Source organism: Populus nigra, chromosome 17, assembly GCF_951802175.1.
Source record: "Populus nigra chromosome 17, ddPopNigr1.1, whole genome shotgun sequence".
Lineage (NCBI taxonomy): Eukaryota > Viridiplantae > Streptophyta > Magnoliopsida > Malpighiales > Salicaceae > Populus > Populus nigra.
Genome location: NC_084868.1, coordinates 2,832,479 through 2,847,071, shown reverse-complemented (window position 1 = coordinate 2,847,071; position 14,593 = coordinate 2,832,479). Strand labels below are relative to the sequence as shown.

At 33.0% G+C, this 14,593-nt stretch overlaps 2 protein-coding genes across 2 annotated transcripts; one reads left to right on the top strand and one right to left on the bottom strand.

Annotated features, from left to right (window-relative positions):
* Nucleotides 1-4,624: 4,624 nt before the first annotated feature.
* On the top strand, nt 4,625-8,180 carry LOC133677513 (uncharacterized). The gene is made up of 6 exons (XM_062099592.1): nt 4,625-4,685; nt 4,820-4,885; nt 6,373-7,030; nt 7,142-7,205; nt 7,359-7,538; nt 7,620-8,180. The coding sequence occupies exons 1-6, from the start codon at nt 4,625-4,627 to the stop codon at nt 8,178-8,180; spliced, it is 1,590 nt and encodes a 529-aa protein (XP_061955576.1).
* Nucleotides 8,181-10,147: 1,967 nt separating this feature from the next.
* Nucleotides 10,148-12,587, bottom strand: LOC133676892 (histidine-containing phosphotransfer protein 5-like). Its single transcript, XM_062098678.1, has 6 exons — nt 12,429-12,587; nt 12,054-12,184; nt 11,828-11,896; nt 11,491-11,562; nt 10,824-10,896; nt 10,148-10,532 (listed from the first exon to the last, which is right to left on the bottom strand). Exons 1-6 carry the CDS (start codon nt 12,489-12,491, stop codon nt 10,482-10,484), a joined length of 459 nt encoding a protein of 152 aa, XP_061954662.1. The 5' UTR covers nt 12,492-12,587; the 3' UTR covers nt 10,148-10,481.
* Between the last annotated feature and the right edge of the window lie 2,006 nt (nt 12,588-14,593).

Here is a 14,593-nt window from a genome sequence, read left to right as displayed (position 1 = left end):
AATTAATCTTTCATAATCATTTAATCCTGTTCTGAAAGGTGATCGTGCAATGTCTATTTCAGCTTTGGTGTAATTATCATTTTACATGTGTAATATTTATTGGGTCAAGTAGATATATGAAACTAATGATTTTATTCAACGTGAGAAATTTAGCCCCCAACAATTCAGATTGAATTAACAATGAGTCGGGATAGATCAAGAGATCATACTGTAATGTTGATTGACTTTAAGCAACATATGTTTAGGTCAACACCCTTATTAAACTAAGTGTTGTAAAAGAAGTTAGACGAGTCATCAGATTGAATGATAAAACATGCATATATGGTAAATGATAAACATTCCAACGTCCATGCTCACATGTTTTTGCATGTTGTGCCAAGAATCACTTAGACTTTACATAGTTTGTTGATGATTATTACACGATTTAGAGCTACAAATCAGCATATGGCATGTCATTCTACCCATTACCAGACGAGTTAGAATGAAGTAATTACACTGGATCTCAAGTTGAAGCAGACTTATGTAGATGAAAATTTAGGTGTGGTCGAAGAATGTCTACTCGTTTGCACAATGAGATGGATGGAAGAGAAGATCATATACATTATAGGTGTGGCATATGCAATGACATAAGTCATAATTGAAAAACATGTCATAATCGACAATGTAAGTATGCAAACTATATATGAAATATTATTATATTAGTTAAGCATATTAAACTTATCTAATTTCACATCAATCACAAATACTATTATATAAGATGTCATGCACTCAAGGTGGCATATCGTTTACTCATATTGAGCGTCTATATTTGAATGATGATATTTCTGGATAGCATGACTATAAGTAGGGAGAGTATAACTATAATCATGAAGAGCATCTTTCATGATACATGCCTACTGAATCCGCCGACACTTCTGTCTTATGGTTACAAGATCAATATTGATCGAATGATGTATTTGCCAGTACTATAAGTATATTTTGTTTTAATATATTTTTAATTTACTTATCATTAAAGGTATATATATATATATATAAGTTAAATTATTATGCAGGATGAGTCCACTATTTATTATCATACACATAGACGAATGATACTGCATGAACGGGTTCAGTCATATGTGTTTCAGACAGGTTTTTTGTATGTTAGTTGTCTAGACCATATCAAGCTTAACCATGACTTGATCTATGCACTGATTAAGCTATGAAGATGTGAGACACACATTCCATCTAAGGCATGAAGAGATGATACCGACACTACATGATATGATTGTTTTATTTGGACTGCCTATTGATGGACGATTAGTCACATCTACTGATGTTTATAATCGAATTACATTATTTGAGTGATCATTTGGATTAATACTCACTCATTCTAAATTTAAATGGGGTAGCATACATCTGAAATGGATTGATGAGACATTTATGACACCATGAGATGATATTAACGACAAGGTCTTATAGGGGTACAAATTAAATTATAATTTGAATGACATTTTAATATGTTCATTGTTTGTTAAGTTTGAGTGAGTTATTTTGATAATTTTAATCTGTTATGTAGATATGCTAGAGTATATATATTGCATCTGTTTAGTAGTGTATTATTTACAGACCTCATAAGGAGATAAATGCCATTAATTTATCTATACTCTTGGATGATTTTAACGCTACCCCCATATATAGTTGGGGATCTGTTACCTTAAAATGCTTGTACAAACATCTATGTCCTGCATGCATGAAGATGGTAAAACAAGTTGGGTGGATGTATGCTACTTCTCCAAGTATGGATCGAAAAATTAGATTATAACTATTTACATTTAAAATATTTGTTGTTAACAATAAATAATTAACTCATTTTTATTTAATAATAATTAATATCCTGAGAGCATATTCATGTTGGCCAGCCCCAGATTGGCGTCTATGATACAGGCATTGTAAGGTTATTTTGCAATTTTAATGCAAATTTATATTGTCTAATTGTAACTTTTAAAAATGCAATTAAACTAACATATTTGTAAAGCTAGATGTTGTGCTAGTAGAGCATTTGAAAATAAACCAACACATATATTGACATTTTGTTGAAGCAAGCTAGATGGGGCAACATGCTATCTAGGTATTTCTTGAGCAATTTGTAAAATAAAAAACATGACTTCGTCGAATTGTATCTTTTTAGTATTTCATAAAGTTTTATTTTAAAGATCAGATGGATGCCTTAAATGAATGAAAAATTTATTGTTACTATAGCTATTTAGACTATCAGGATGGATATATTGCTATTCTTGGTTACGTTGATATTTTTTGAGATGGTCAAGCTACATTGCCTAGATCGGGTAATTTGCCAGTTCGGCTATAAACAACACATTTGAGTCGATATCGATACGGGTGATGTTTTGCATGCCATAACTTGTTAGGGTAAACATAATGATTACAACTAATTAAGTCGTCATGAAGCTTATGTATCATAGTAAGATGCACAAATGAAAGAGATATTTACATAGATGCATCCTGTTATTACAGATGAGAAGTATTTGATTTGATACATGAGTATAACACGTCGGGTCATTACTCTGAATCCTAAGCAAGTTCCTTCACCTGGATATATGCGGTACAAGCAACACGCTTAGTGGATTTAAAATATCATGAGTAATTTAATTTTTTATAATTAATATATGTGAAACAATGGATTTTGTGTATTGATCTTTTAATTTAACATTAATGTTTTGTTAATATTAGGTTAGCGTCATGCTACGAGAGGGTTGAAAGTCCATATTAGTGCTTTGTAATATTGACGACGAAAACAATAGTTACACGTGTCTTGGTGGTTCAATGTTTGCCATACTGGACTTGAAACTTTTGAAGAGAGGTTAACTTTTGATGATGTTGTAAGAGCTGAATCCAGTCGTGCTATTGATGAGCCCAAATTATCTAGTAGATAACGTAGATGTAGATAGATTAATTATGTTTATAAATTTTAAGATTTTAATCACTTAAATGTTGTATTATTTAAGTGTTTTAGACTCATTTTGTGTGTGTGTGTGTGTGTGTGTGTGTATTATGATCTGCATTCTTGAGGATACTTGTGATTATCAAATGTGAAGATTTGTTGAGTTTGGTTATTGTGGTTTTTTTACAAGTTTTTTAAGTGGGATAAAATTTTAGGTATATTTCCTATGTAAGGAAAACTACCCAAATTTTATTAAAATTATAAAATCTTTAACTATCTAAAATCTTTAACTAAATTAAATGTCAGATTAATAAAGTAAATAATAAATCTTATAAAAAAGAATTTCATTTGTTAGATTTAAATTGTGCAATAGCCCTGCTACCAATTCTCTGGCTCAATTGGTCAGTCAGTTGATATAGTTGTATAAATCTATCAATTGGTTCACACAAAAACTAGGATTTTATGAATTATTTTCTTCCCAATATGTTCTAAGTTAAAATATACATCTTTGTCCAATTTATAGACTAAAAAATAGACTACAATTAAAATCTTAAGAATTTATTGTTCATACAGTAGCTTAACTTTGTTTTTTAGTGTCAAACGATCAGTTGTTTTAATTGACTATTATGAAATGGTTGACCGGCTTGCTATGAATTTAATCAAATGTTGCAGTTTAAAACCATAATATTTTGTTAAATATCGTTTCTAAACTGCAACATTAATTAAATGTCACATTTTTAAACCAAAACATCTAAAAGTGTACTCTTTTGCCAAAACCTTTTGCTTTTATGCTAATTCTCCATTTCTTTTGTTTTTGCATGCTAATTGCACAATTTATCTAAAGATAATCACAATTCAAAATGTTCGAGATCGAGTCACATGACTATTTGAGAGTGTGATAGATTTTTTTAAAATATATTTCTCTTGAAAATGCATCAAAATAATATATATTTTTTTATTTTTTTAAATTTATTTTTAATATCAGCAAATTAAAACAATCCAACACACAATAATTTAAAACTAAAAAAATATAAAAGTTTTCGAAAGTAAGATTTAACAGCAATGTAAAACACACTTTGATCACCGTTTTCTATCACCAGCAAAATCAAGGATAGGAGCATGGTTGTTAAAAATGCGTTTTAACTCGTAAAATCGTACGATTTTACAAGTTAAAACCCATAAAACGTGCAGGAACGGAGGCAAAACTCGAAAAGCTTTAAAATCGTATAAAACAGTGCCAAAATCGCATAAAACCGTAACAACTCGCAAAAACGTTAAAAAACGTTACGTTTTCCCGACTTCACCAAAATGTCACTGAATGCAAAATTAGAAATGCAAAAATTTTGACTTCGTCCCTGACTGAGCTGACTCTCTATCTCACAAAGACTCACAATCTCTTTTCTTTCCCAATTCCCACCCAACCAGGCGACCACCCTCATGGCCTCACCCCACCGGTTACTTCGTCCCTGTCTCACACTCTCCCTAACTCCAAACTTCGTCCAATCGTCCCCTCCCTGTCTCACACTCTCCCAGTCTCCCTTCCCCTTCCCCTTTTCCCTTTCTCCTTTCCCCAACAAATTAAGAAAACACTTTCCCCCCGATCCGGAGCATTCTTGGCGAGACAAAGGTAAGAATCCTAAGCTTTGTTTTTTTATGTCTAATGGTGGTGATTAGAGACAAAAAATGATCTGGGTATGCTGTGAATCTATGTTTATATTCTGGGTATTCTACAATTTGCTTCTGGGTATTTTTTTCGGAGGGGGAGACGGGGGGTGGTGCTGCCAGTAATTTCTTATGTGAATCGTGTGCAGCTTTGTTTCTCTTCTATGAAACTTTCTAACAATGGGTTACTGTTGTGTTGTTGCTTTGGTGTTGCAGATTCGGCAAAGCAAGGAAGCAAGGAAGCAACGAAGCAACGAAGCATTCCAATTTCCAAGATTGCAGGTATTCTGTAAAATAGAAGCATGTGAGTTTCATCCATGCATATCTCACTTTTGTCTTTGATGTTGCAACCCAGTAATTTTATAGGGGAAAAAAACAGTTCAATGAGGCCTATTTGAATCATTTTAATTCTCCTGCGAAAATCACTTTCTAAAATTCATTTCTCTGTTTGGTGCGACTTTTATTGCTTAATATTTTACAAGCTTCATGTCAAATTCCTTTGATTTCTGAACTTCCTTTGGCATCTTTCTGGTATCAATAGACAATCTTGCACTACCGAATCAGTAATTAGTAGCCCTGACTGCATGCAGTCTATCCTTTGTAATTTGTATGGTTCTCTTTTGTTTCAAGCTTTAAAATGAGCTCCTGTTAGACTGTGAATGGTAGAAGAAAACTGGCAAACAAAATGAAAGCAATTTAATGCGGACTGTATTCCTGGTTTAGTGATATTTGGTCTGCAGACTCTGCACTGTATTCTTTCCAGCTTTGATTGAATTTATTAATTGGCGTCAAGACTTTGCTTGAATTTTCCCCATAAGAGTGGTGTGTGAATGTATATAGTTTACCATATGCGGACTGTATCCCTTGTTGATTTACAAATTACAATATGTGCTGAACTGTTGGGTACTAGAATAGTTGCCTTTTTTATCTCACTAGAATAGTTTCCATAAAAAATGTATTGAACAGTAGAATACAACATGCATATTTGTAATTCTTAAACAAATGATTGAACTGCAAGAAACAAATGATTCTTGAACTGTAGGATACATGACATCTAAAAAAACTACAAGTGGCAATAGACTTGACGTGGGATGGCAATATGGTATAAATGTTGACAAGAATTCAAAAAGAATGCAGTGCAAGTTTTGTCAGAAAATTATTAGTGGAGGCATTTACCGTTTCAAGCATCATTTGGCTTGCACTCGAAAGGATGTTGAGCCATGCCAGCGAGTACCAGAAGATGTTAAGAAGATAATTTTGAATGTTCTGGTGAAAAATCAAGAAGCATCTGAGAAGAAAAGAAAGGCTTTCCAATATATTGGAAAAGATGAAGATAATGATGAAGGGAATGAAATTACCTCAGTGGACAAAGGAAAGAGAGTAGCGAGCGGGAGTGGCAGTACACAAACCACCATCAATCAGCTGCTAAAAAAGGATCTTAGAGAAGAAGCATGTCGACAAATTGCAAGATTTTTCTACACCAGTGCAATTCCATTTAACTGTGTGAAAAACCCTGAATTTGTTAAAGCACTTGAATTAGTTGCAAAACATGGGCCAGGTTTTAAGCCCCCATCCTACCATGATATTAGAGAGAAGTATTTAAAGCAAGAAGTAGATCACACGATCAACTTGCTTGAAGAGTACAAGTTAGAATGGAAAAAAACAGGTTGCTCAATAATGTCTGATGGATGGACTGATAAGAAAAGACGTTTTATTTGTAACTTTTTGGTTAATAGTCCTAAAGGGATAATTTTTTTTATCATCCGTAGATACCTCTAATATATCCAAGACTGCTGATAAAGTATTTAAGATGTTGGATGCTATTGTGGAGAGGATTGGAGAGGAAAATATGGTGCAAGTAGTCACTGACAATGCTGCAAATTATAAGGCAGCAGGGCAATTATTGATGGGAAAAAGAAAAAGATTGTTTTGGACACCATGTGCTGCCCATTGTATTGACTTGATATTGGAAGATTTTGAGAAGAAACTAGAGGTCCATAAAGTAACTATTGCTAATGGGAGGAGAATCACCTCATACATATATTCAAGAACTATTCTCATTTCCATGCTCAGACACTTTACAAAAGGAAAGGATTTGATTAGGCCTGCTACCACTAGATTTGCTACTGCATACTTAACTCTTGGATGTTTGAGTGATTGTAAGATACAGTTGATGACAATGTTTACTTCCATCCAATGGAGGTCATATAGGTTTTCAAAAACAGAAGAAGGGAAGCGAATTCAAAGTTGTGTTTTGGACAGCAAGTTTTGGCATGATGTTACTACATGTATTAAGGCAGCATATCCTCTGATAAAAGTTCTTCGATTAGTTGATTCAGATGAGAAACCAGCTATGGGTTTTATATATGAAGCAATGGATCAAGCAAAAGAGAAGATACAAGTGAATTTTGGTTCTGTGAAAAAAAGGTATTGATTGTATATCTTGCTAATTATTTATTTACTACTATCAGTTGATTATAATGTTTACCAGCTAGGTCATGTAATGTTGATGATAATATTCTTATTTTTATTTTGTAGTTATATGCCTACATGGAATATCATTGATGCAAGATGGGAACTTCAACTTCACAGACCTTTACATGTAGCAGCATATTATTTGAATCCTCATTATCATTATAATTCTAATTTTAAAGTTAATGCCAACATTAAAATTGGATTATATCAATGCTTAGAAAGAATGGTGCCCGACGCAAATGAAAGGTGTAAAATTGACTTGCAACTTGATTCATTCAAGGATGCAAGTGGGTTGTTCGGTATTGAGGCTGCCAAGATAACAAGGGATAAAAAGACTCCAGCTAAATGGTGGGATTCTTATGGGGATGAATGTCCAGAGCTACAAAAATTTGCAATTCGAGTTCTAAGCTTGACTTGTAGTTCATCTGGATGCGAGCGAAACTGGAGTGCATTTGAGATGGTAAGTTTTTTCCTTTTTCCTTTAAATGTTTTTATATTTTATAAGAATCTTATATGGTATTAATTTGAATTGCTTACATAGGTTCATACAAAACGAAGAAATCGTTTGCACCAGAAAAAAATGAATGACTTGGTATTTGTATTGTGCAATCTGAAATTAAATGATAACCAAGTCAAAAAGCAAGCTAATGATTGTGGTGAAGTTTTTGATCATCTCTCATCTGATGATGATTGGATAACTGAGGGAGAGAAACATGATGGTTCATCCAACTTTGATTTGCTTGGTGTCATTGATAATGCAACACGAAGGAAAAACGGTAAAGAAGATGAAAGTGATGATGAAGAAAATCTTAATGATGTTGGGATGGAGTGTCATGGAACTGAAGATGATTTAGAGATTCAGAATGATGTTAATCCAGATAATTCAAGGAGCTTGGCGTTAAATATTGTTGACAATATTGGTGTTGGTCCTGGTACTAGTAGTAGCACTAATGTTCCTAATATCGGTGCTGGTACTAGTAGTAGCAGTAATAATCCTTTAGATGGTAATGATTTTGATGACTGTTTTAGGAATAATGAGGGAGACAAAGGCAATGAGAGTATGTTTAGTTTACATGACACACCTACAAACTGTTTGTTTTAAGTGTGTTAACTTTTAGTTATTGAAATACTATGGACATGTATGAATTTTTATTTGAATTATGTATTTTAAGATGTTTGGATATTTGTATTGTTTAAAATATTTTACTTGCGATTTTATGATTTTAGTTAAAATATTTTACTTGCGATTTTACGATTTTTAGTTAAAAAATTTTACTTCCGATTTTACGATTCGAGTTTACGAGTCGAGTTTATATTATATGTTCCGCGTCGTGTTAAAAAAACGTTTTTGACAACCTTGAATAGGAGTTTGGTGGTTAATTTTGCTCACGTGACTGGTTCTCTCACTCACACCAATACAAGCTTAAGTTTCCCCTGGCCAGAGAAACAGAAACGAGTAGCATTTCACATTTAGTTCTTGATAACACTCTATTTTCTAAAAAAAAAAAATAATAAATTTCCAAGCCATTTAGACCCGCCCGAATCCAGCCTTAACGGGCTAGAATTTCAGCTCGAGAACACCCGACACCCTGCACCGACCTGGCATGCCCCTGTATTATTATTATTATTATTTTGCTTTCCCACAAACTTTTCTATGCGGCACCACATTTTTACACCATGTACTAACTGTGTTTCGAAGTGTTAATACTGATTTTTTTAAAATGATTTTTATATGAAAATAATATTTTTTTTATTTTTTAAAATTTATTTTAAAAATCAGCACAATAAAACAATTCAAAATATAAAAAAAAATTAATTTTTAATAAAAAAAAAATATAAAAAAACAATTTTTTAAAAACATGAGTTGGTACACATTTGTAACCAACGCTCTCCAACTCTCCATGCCCACAACGGTTAGCCACCGTCTCCAACCAAAGTGCATAGTACAGCAACCCAAAAGAGCATGGCACATGAACCAAGACAAACATGGCACAAGATTCAATCTTCTCTTCCACTAGGGAAAGAGTATATAAATACACTCAATTACCAGGCCAATGAGAGTAATTTTGATCCTAGCAATACAAGTCCAACATACAAGACAACCATACAAAGTCAACTTAACCATAGCCTGGACTTACTCCCTATTGAAAGCTAGGGCTATTCACCATGGCCAGGTCGAACAAGCACACAAATTTTAAGTTTAGAAACACAATCTACACACAACAAATACACATCCCTTAAACTTCAATTACATTTTATACATTATTTTCTCAGAGGGTCCCCATTTCCAACATCAAGACTGTTTTTTGAGGAACAACCCAAACCATAAGCGTTCAAAACCCATCACTCCACCAGATCAAGATACGACCATGGGAGACTTGATTTTTGTGTGAAGTTTTTTCACACCTTCATTAGTTCTCATGCCTAACAGCATTCCTCTACTTGAGTACTCCCATAACCTACAGTTGAGCATAGAACGATGTGTTTTGCATACATAGGAAGTATTTCTTGCTTGCCTTTATACTTAATGCACTTGTGGGAAAGGTTTTATGCTTTCTCAATGTGTTAATTTGCATTGCTGTTATTAAGCAGATATGCTATGCTTGTGAGAATTGGCATTAGAGCTTGGGAAAATAATGAGAGAATTGGCCTCAAACCAAGAGAAGGGAAAAATACATTCTACACCAACAGGGCATGGAAACCAATGGGAAATTTTCTGGTTAGTTTCACAAGTATCCATTCAGGATCTAAAAGATGGATTGATTGCTGACAGGTGAGAGGATTTTTTTCTTTTGTTCAGGAGCGCATTCCTACGAGCTAAAAGGAAATCTATTAGAGGGGTAGTGGTAAGTGGTAAATGCCATTGATCAAGCATTTAAACATTAACATCATCATGTAAACAACATACATCACATGAACACATGCACTGATTATATTCACAAATCATGACCTATGCACAGTAATGACAATATTTCCAATCTGATGATTTGATCTGAACAATGATGCAATTATAATTAACATTTCAAACATCACAAATCAACCATGAAGTGATAATATGGTGCAGTACTATGCTGGAATGCTTAATTTTTCCATGAATTACTATATATCTACAGGAATTCATCTGCTTCATGCATTTAATGGGTTTCACATTAGGCTATTGTAAACAGTTTGATGAGCCTAGAGATAACTTTGGCATTCTAGTTAGATACAACAAATTTGGACCCACTGAGAAGCGGCCGAAATTGTAGGCGATGTGGCAGAAGATATATAAAAGTCAATTCACATTTACTCTCCTATCATGTGAATTTTGAAGAACTCCAATAAGCTTGAACTTACAACTGTATCTGCAACACTAACTTTCACCTTTCTATTTGTGTTGATAGAAGAGTTACATCAACATTACTTATTGCATAGCTGGAACTGAACCCCCTGCTGCCACAATCTGTCGCTCCAGCTACAGCAGCCAAAAAGGAAGAAAAAAGAATGAAAACCGTTAACTTATGATTGAAATTGAGACAGAAATGTCAAAACAAATTCTAATTTTTTACAAGAAAGATGCTTAGGTGATTTTTAACCACCCAAAGGAAGGGAATTTCTAAAAAAAAAACTCCCCATGATTCCTACATGGCACATGGGTAGACACCGGAAACTAAATCAAACTAGGGATTTTAAAATGATGTGTTGGACAACAATGATGGAGTTTCAACAGATGAAGTAATCTTTTTACTACACATTTTTTACTCACCGTGAATAGAGTTTGAAGATTGGCTTTCAACTGCGTGTACTCATGATTTACTTGTTGCAGACATCTCAAACACCTGCACAAACATTCTGGGGTCAATCAAAATCCTCTGCAACTGCCATAAGACTTAGGTAAAAAGCCAAAAAAAAAAAAAAACTGGCCAATAAATACCCAGCAAGATCAACATGAAGGAACTTAATATCAATTACATTAGCAAATCAAGGCTCCAGTTCTTCAACAGTCATTGATCTTTCAGCTTCAATGTCATTGCAGAAGTTTTTAGGACTTCATCCTAATTCTATAATCAGTCAAGGAAAGCAGACAGACCATTCCTGAAACATGGCCATCTCATGAAAACCTATTAAACTAATTGCTTAACTGGTATAGTATTCAAAATTGTCAAACTTTATATCCACGACCATTTAAATAAGTTATATACAATTCAGGAGACCATAGGAACTCAGCTGTAAGAGTAAAAAATTATAACAAAGAAAAACCTGAATCTACACATATAATTCTTTTGCCACTTCTAACAAACCAAAACATAAATAATCAAGAATCTTATGGTAGATAAACTTTCAAGAGCAACTGGATAAAAATTATGACTTAATATTGATTGAAAGGAAAAAATAAAACATTGCAATAAAGGCGTGTGTGTAAGAAATCTCACCCTTCACGGTTTTGGGCTTCACAAAAAGTTTTGAAGGCAACGCAGACATTTTTAATTCTTGCTGCACCTATGCTGTTAGCCATAAAAAGCAATAATATAACCAAAAAAATATATGAAACAAAACCAGTAAACTAACAAATATGTAAAGTGATTCCCACAACATGACTCAATATTAATATCATCAAATTTCCAATGTTATGATTATGAGTTCCAAAATATCCCTGGCATGGTATTAATGATTTTTGATGCAGTCATTAAACATGTCTCCTCGGAAGCAACTAAATCACAAATGAGACAATCAAATAACCTATGATGAAATAAGGATGTGAGTGAATACCTGGAACTACTACCTTTCAGTTGATGAACGTGAGAATCCACCTGTTTGAAGTCCACGACCTGCTGTTCTCTGAAAAAAGAAAAACCCAGTAAGGCAATTTTCCAGGCGAACAAGTACTTTCTGCCTGCCAAGAAAGCCAGAAGCAAAGAGCTGCACAATCAACTAGAAAACTTTATGTATCTCTACATGAACTCCAAGAAAATGAAGGCATGAAAAACAAACTCACAGGGCTTTGGCCATATTATTAACAAGCTTTTCACAATCTTCAAAGAAGAGAGACACAACCTCCATCACAAAATCAGGGCTGCTCTCATCTTGTAGCTTTTGCAACTGAGTAAACTGATCGTCCACAAAACCCTTTCTCAAAACCAACAAAACCCTTTTGTCAAAAAAAACCTCTAAAACCATTCCAAATCAAGAAACCAAATATTAACCAAGAAACGATTTCCCTTAATTGAAGAAAAAGAAATAAAGACAACCTCAAAATCTTTCCTTAGTTTCCCCAAACAGAAAACAAATCGTATATTTGTCTTAATCATTCAAAATCAAACAGTTTTCTCAGTTTCAGAATATTTACTACATATAATAAATACAAACTAACCTCTCGGTAGAGAGGAGCTAGGAAATCGGCAAGCTGTCTCTGCAACTGACTCACAACATCCATGAATTGAGTTGGATTTCAACACAGAAAAAACAAAAAATAATACTCAGTATATCTTTATGGCTGGACGCTAGGACCTAGCACTAGCACTAGTCCTCGTCATAATATATATTATATACAGATTAATGTAAAGGTAGATTTGGGCTTAATTAAAATGAATTATTTTTGGAAATAATAAGGCTTGTGGAAACTAACTAATGACTTATTCAAAATTGGGCTAATTACTATTCTAATTAGCACTAATAAGAAAATTTCTGCCTTCGTTACTGCTTTGGGCTATTTGTTTTTTTTTTTTTTTTTGTGCAAAATCACCTACTCCAATCAAATCATAAATAGAGCATGGCCCGCTGGCTGAAATTAAAAGTTCGAGCAAAGCCCGATACATTAGCAGGCCAGGCCTACAAACTAAAATGAATGATACGAGCCAGTCCGAAATCAAAACCCCGCTCCCTAGACATCCTCAAAAGAATTAAAACAAAAAATGAAAAGCATCAATGAAACAATGTGGTATAAGATTTCTTGTATTGTGTAATAAAACAATGATGTCTTTGCCTTTTGAAAGCAATTGAGTGTAAAATCATCTTTTTCGAGAGATCTATTAGACATTACTGAAATAATTTGGATCAAATTAGTTTATACACATATTTTTAACATAATGTAAAGATGTTGTTATCTTTAAAAATATATAAAAAAATGTTTGTCAAAGGGTTTTTTGTTTTTTGTTTTAATAATCAAATGATATTTTAAACTCAATTAAAAATACTAGGGTAGCATGTATGGTTGTGTTTGGTCATCGAATGGTGGCTTTTAAGATAACGTTCATATCGTCTCGGCAAACCCTTAATAAGAACAAAGTTAGATTTGAATTTTATCTTAAAATATTTACTGACAAGTTTTGTGAGATCGAACATATCTATTAAAAAGTACATCATATTAAACTAAAATTTTTATAGAGATACTAAACACATGAATTATACTGTGATAAAATTTCATGTTAATTGAAGTTCCGGAACATATTATTGAAATTAGTTGAACTTGTTATTACTGTTTTGGCAAATTCGTCGTCAAAATATTTTTTCTTGGCTATTTTCTACCCAATCAATTTAGACCTGTAATGGGTTAATTTTGGATAACAAAAGAAGATTAAATTAGGTTTATTTAGGCCCTAAACTTGTGTATGGTCTTGAGTTATAAAGGTTCATAGTATGACTTGGATTCATTGATGAATTGGAGTCCTTTCTTTCCTAAGATATATGTGGCAACTAGAGGCTCTGTTAGTACTTTAGTTTCAGTTGTCTTTTATTTGTTTTGTCTCTCTTTAAGTTTTAGCATCTTAGAGAGAATTTTAACACTTGATTTTCCATTCTTTATTTATGCTTTTGGGTTTGATTAATTAACTAAGGCCCAAAGCTTGTTTGAGTTTAATTATTAATTAGTTTTTAGCTATGACCAAGGCTTGTTTTGGTCTATACTTTCAAATTTATTAATATAGATTTTAGGTCAGATTGGAAGTGGATCAATTTAGCCCACAAGGGTAGTTCTATTAGGGTTTTTATTTTCAATTGTATAAATACTCTTTGTAAAGAAAAAAAATATTTAGACTTGATAATATGATTACTACCAAATTTATTTAGCTTGTATGAAAGAGATTCTCACTTTCAAATTTAATATTGTGTATTTGAATGACCAAGTTTAAAAATACACAATATTAAATGCTCACCTAATCACAAACGATTCATCCTTAACCGTACACTTCACAACATTATCACTAACATCATCAAGTGGTGATATCTCCTCATCTTTCCTTTCTCTTTTAGTTTCAACCTCCCCATGATCATGTAAGATCATAGCTTTTTTATTGGACATTGAGAAGCTATGGGATATATTCCCAAACATAAAAAATATTTAATATCATGTTTACAAAGTGTTTTAAGAATCAAATTTACCTCTAATATCATTGTAGACTTCTTTCTTGCCATTACATAGTTTAGTTTTAGATTCCTAATTGGCTTGGTTTGGGCAGCATTCTCTCTCCTATAATTTAACTTTCAAGTAAAAAAAAAAACCTAAATTTTAGACTCACCATGTACTACCTTTCCTCTTAA

What these genes read in the sequence shown, in the direction of transcription:
- LOC133677513 (XM_062099592.1), top strand. Translation starts at nt 4,625, where the DNA reads ATGATCTGGGTATGCTGTGAATCTATGTTTATATTCTGGGTATTCTAC. An exon ending in ATTCTACAATTTGCTTCTGG is followed by an intron (nt 4,686 to 4,819) that starts GTATTTTTTTCG and finishes TTGGTGTTGCAG; the next exon opens with ATTCGGCAAAGCAAGGAAGC. An exon ending in TCCAATTTCCAAGATTGCAG is followed by an intron (nt 4,886 to 6,372) that starts GTATTCTGTAAA and finishes TATCATCCGTAG; the next exon opens with ATACCTCTAATATATCCAAG.
- LOC133676892 (XM_062098678.1), bottom strand. Translation starts at nt 12,491, where the DNA reads ATGGATGTTGTGAGTCAGTTGCAGAGACAGCTTGCCGATTTCCTAGCT. An exon ending in AATAATATGGCCAAAGCCCT is followed by an intron (nt 11,897 to 12,053) that starts GTGAGTTTGTTT and finishes TTCTTTTTTCAG; the next exon opens with AGAACAGCAGGTCGTGGACT. An exon ending in ATCTTCAAACTCTATTCACG is followed by an intron (nt 10,533 to 10,823) that starts GTGAGTAAAAAA and finishes TGGCTGCTGTAG; the next exon opens with CTGGAGCGACAGATTGTGGC.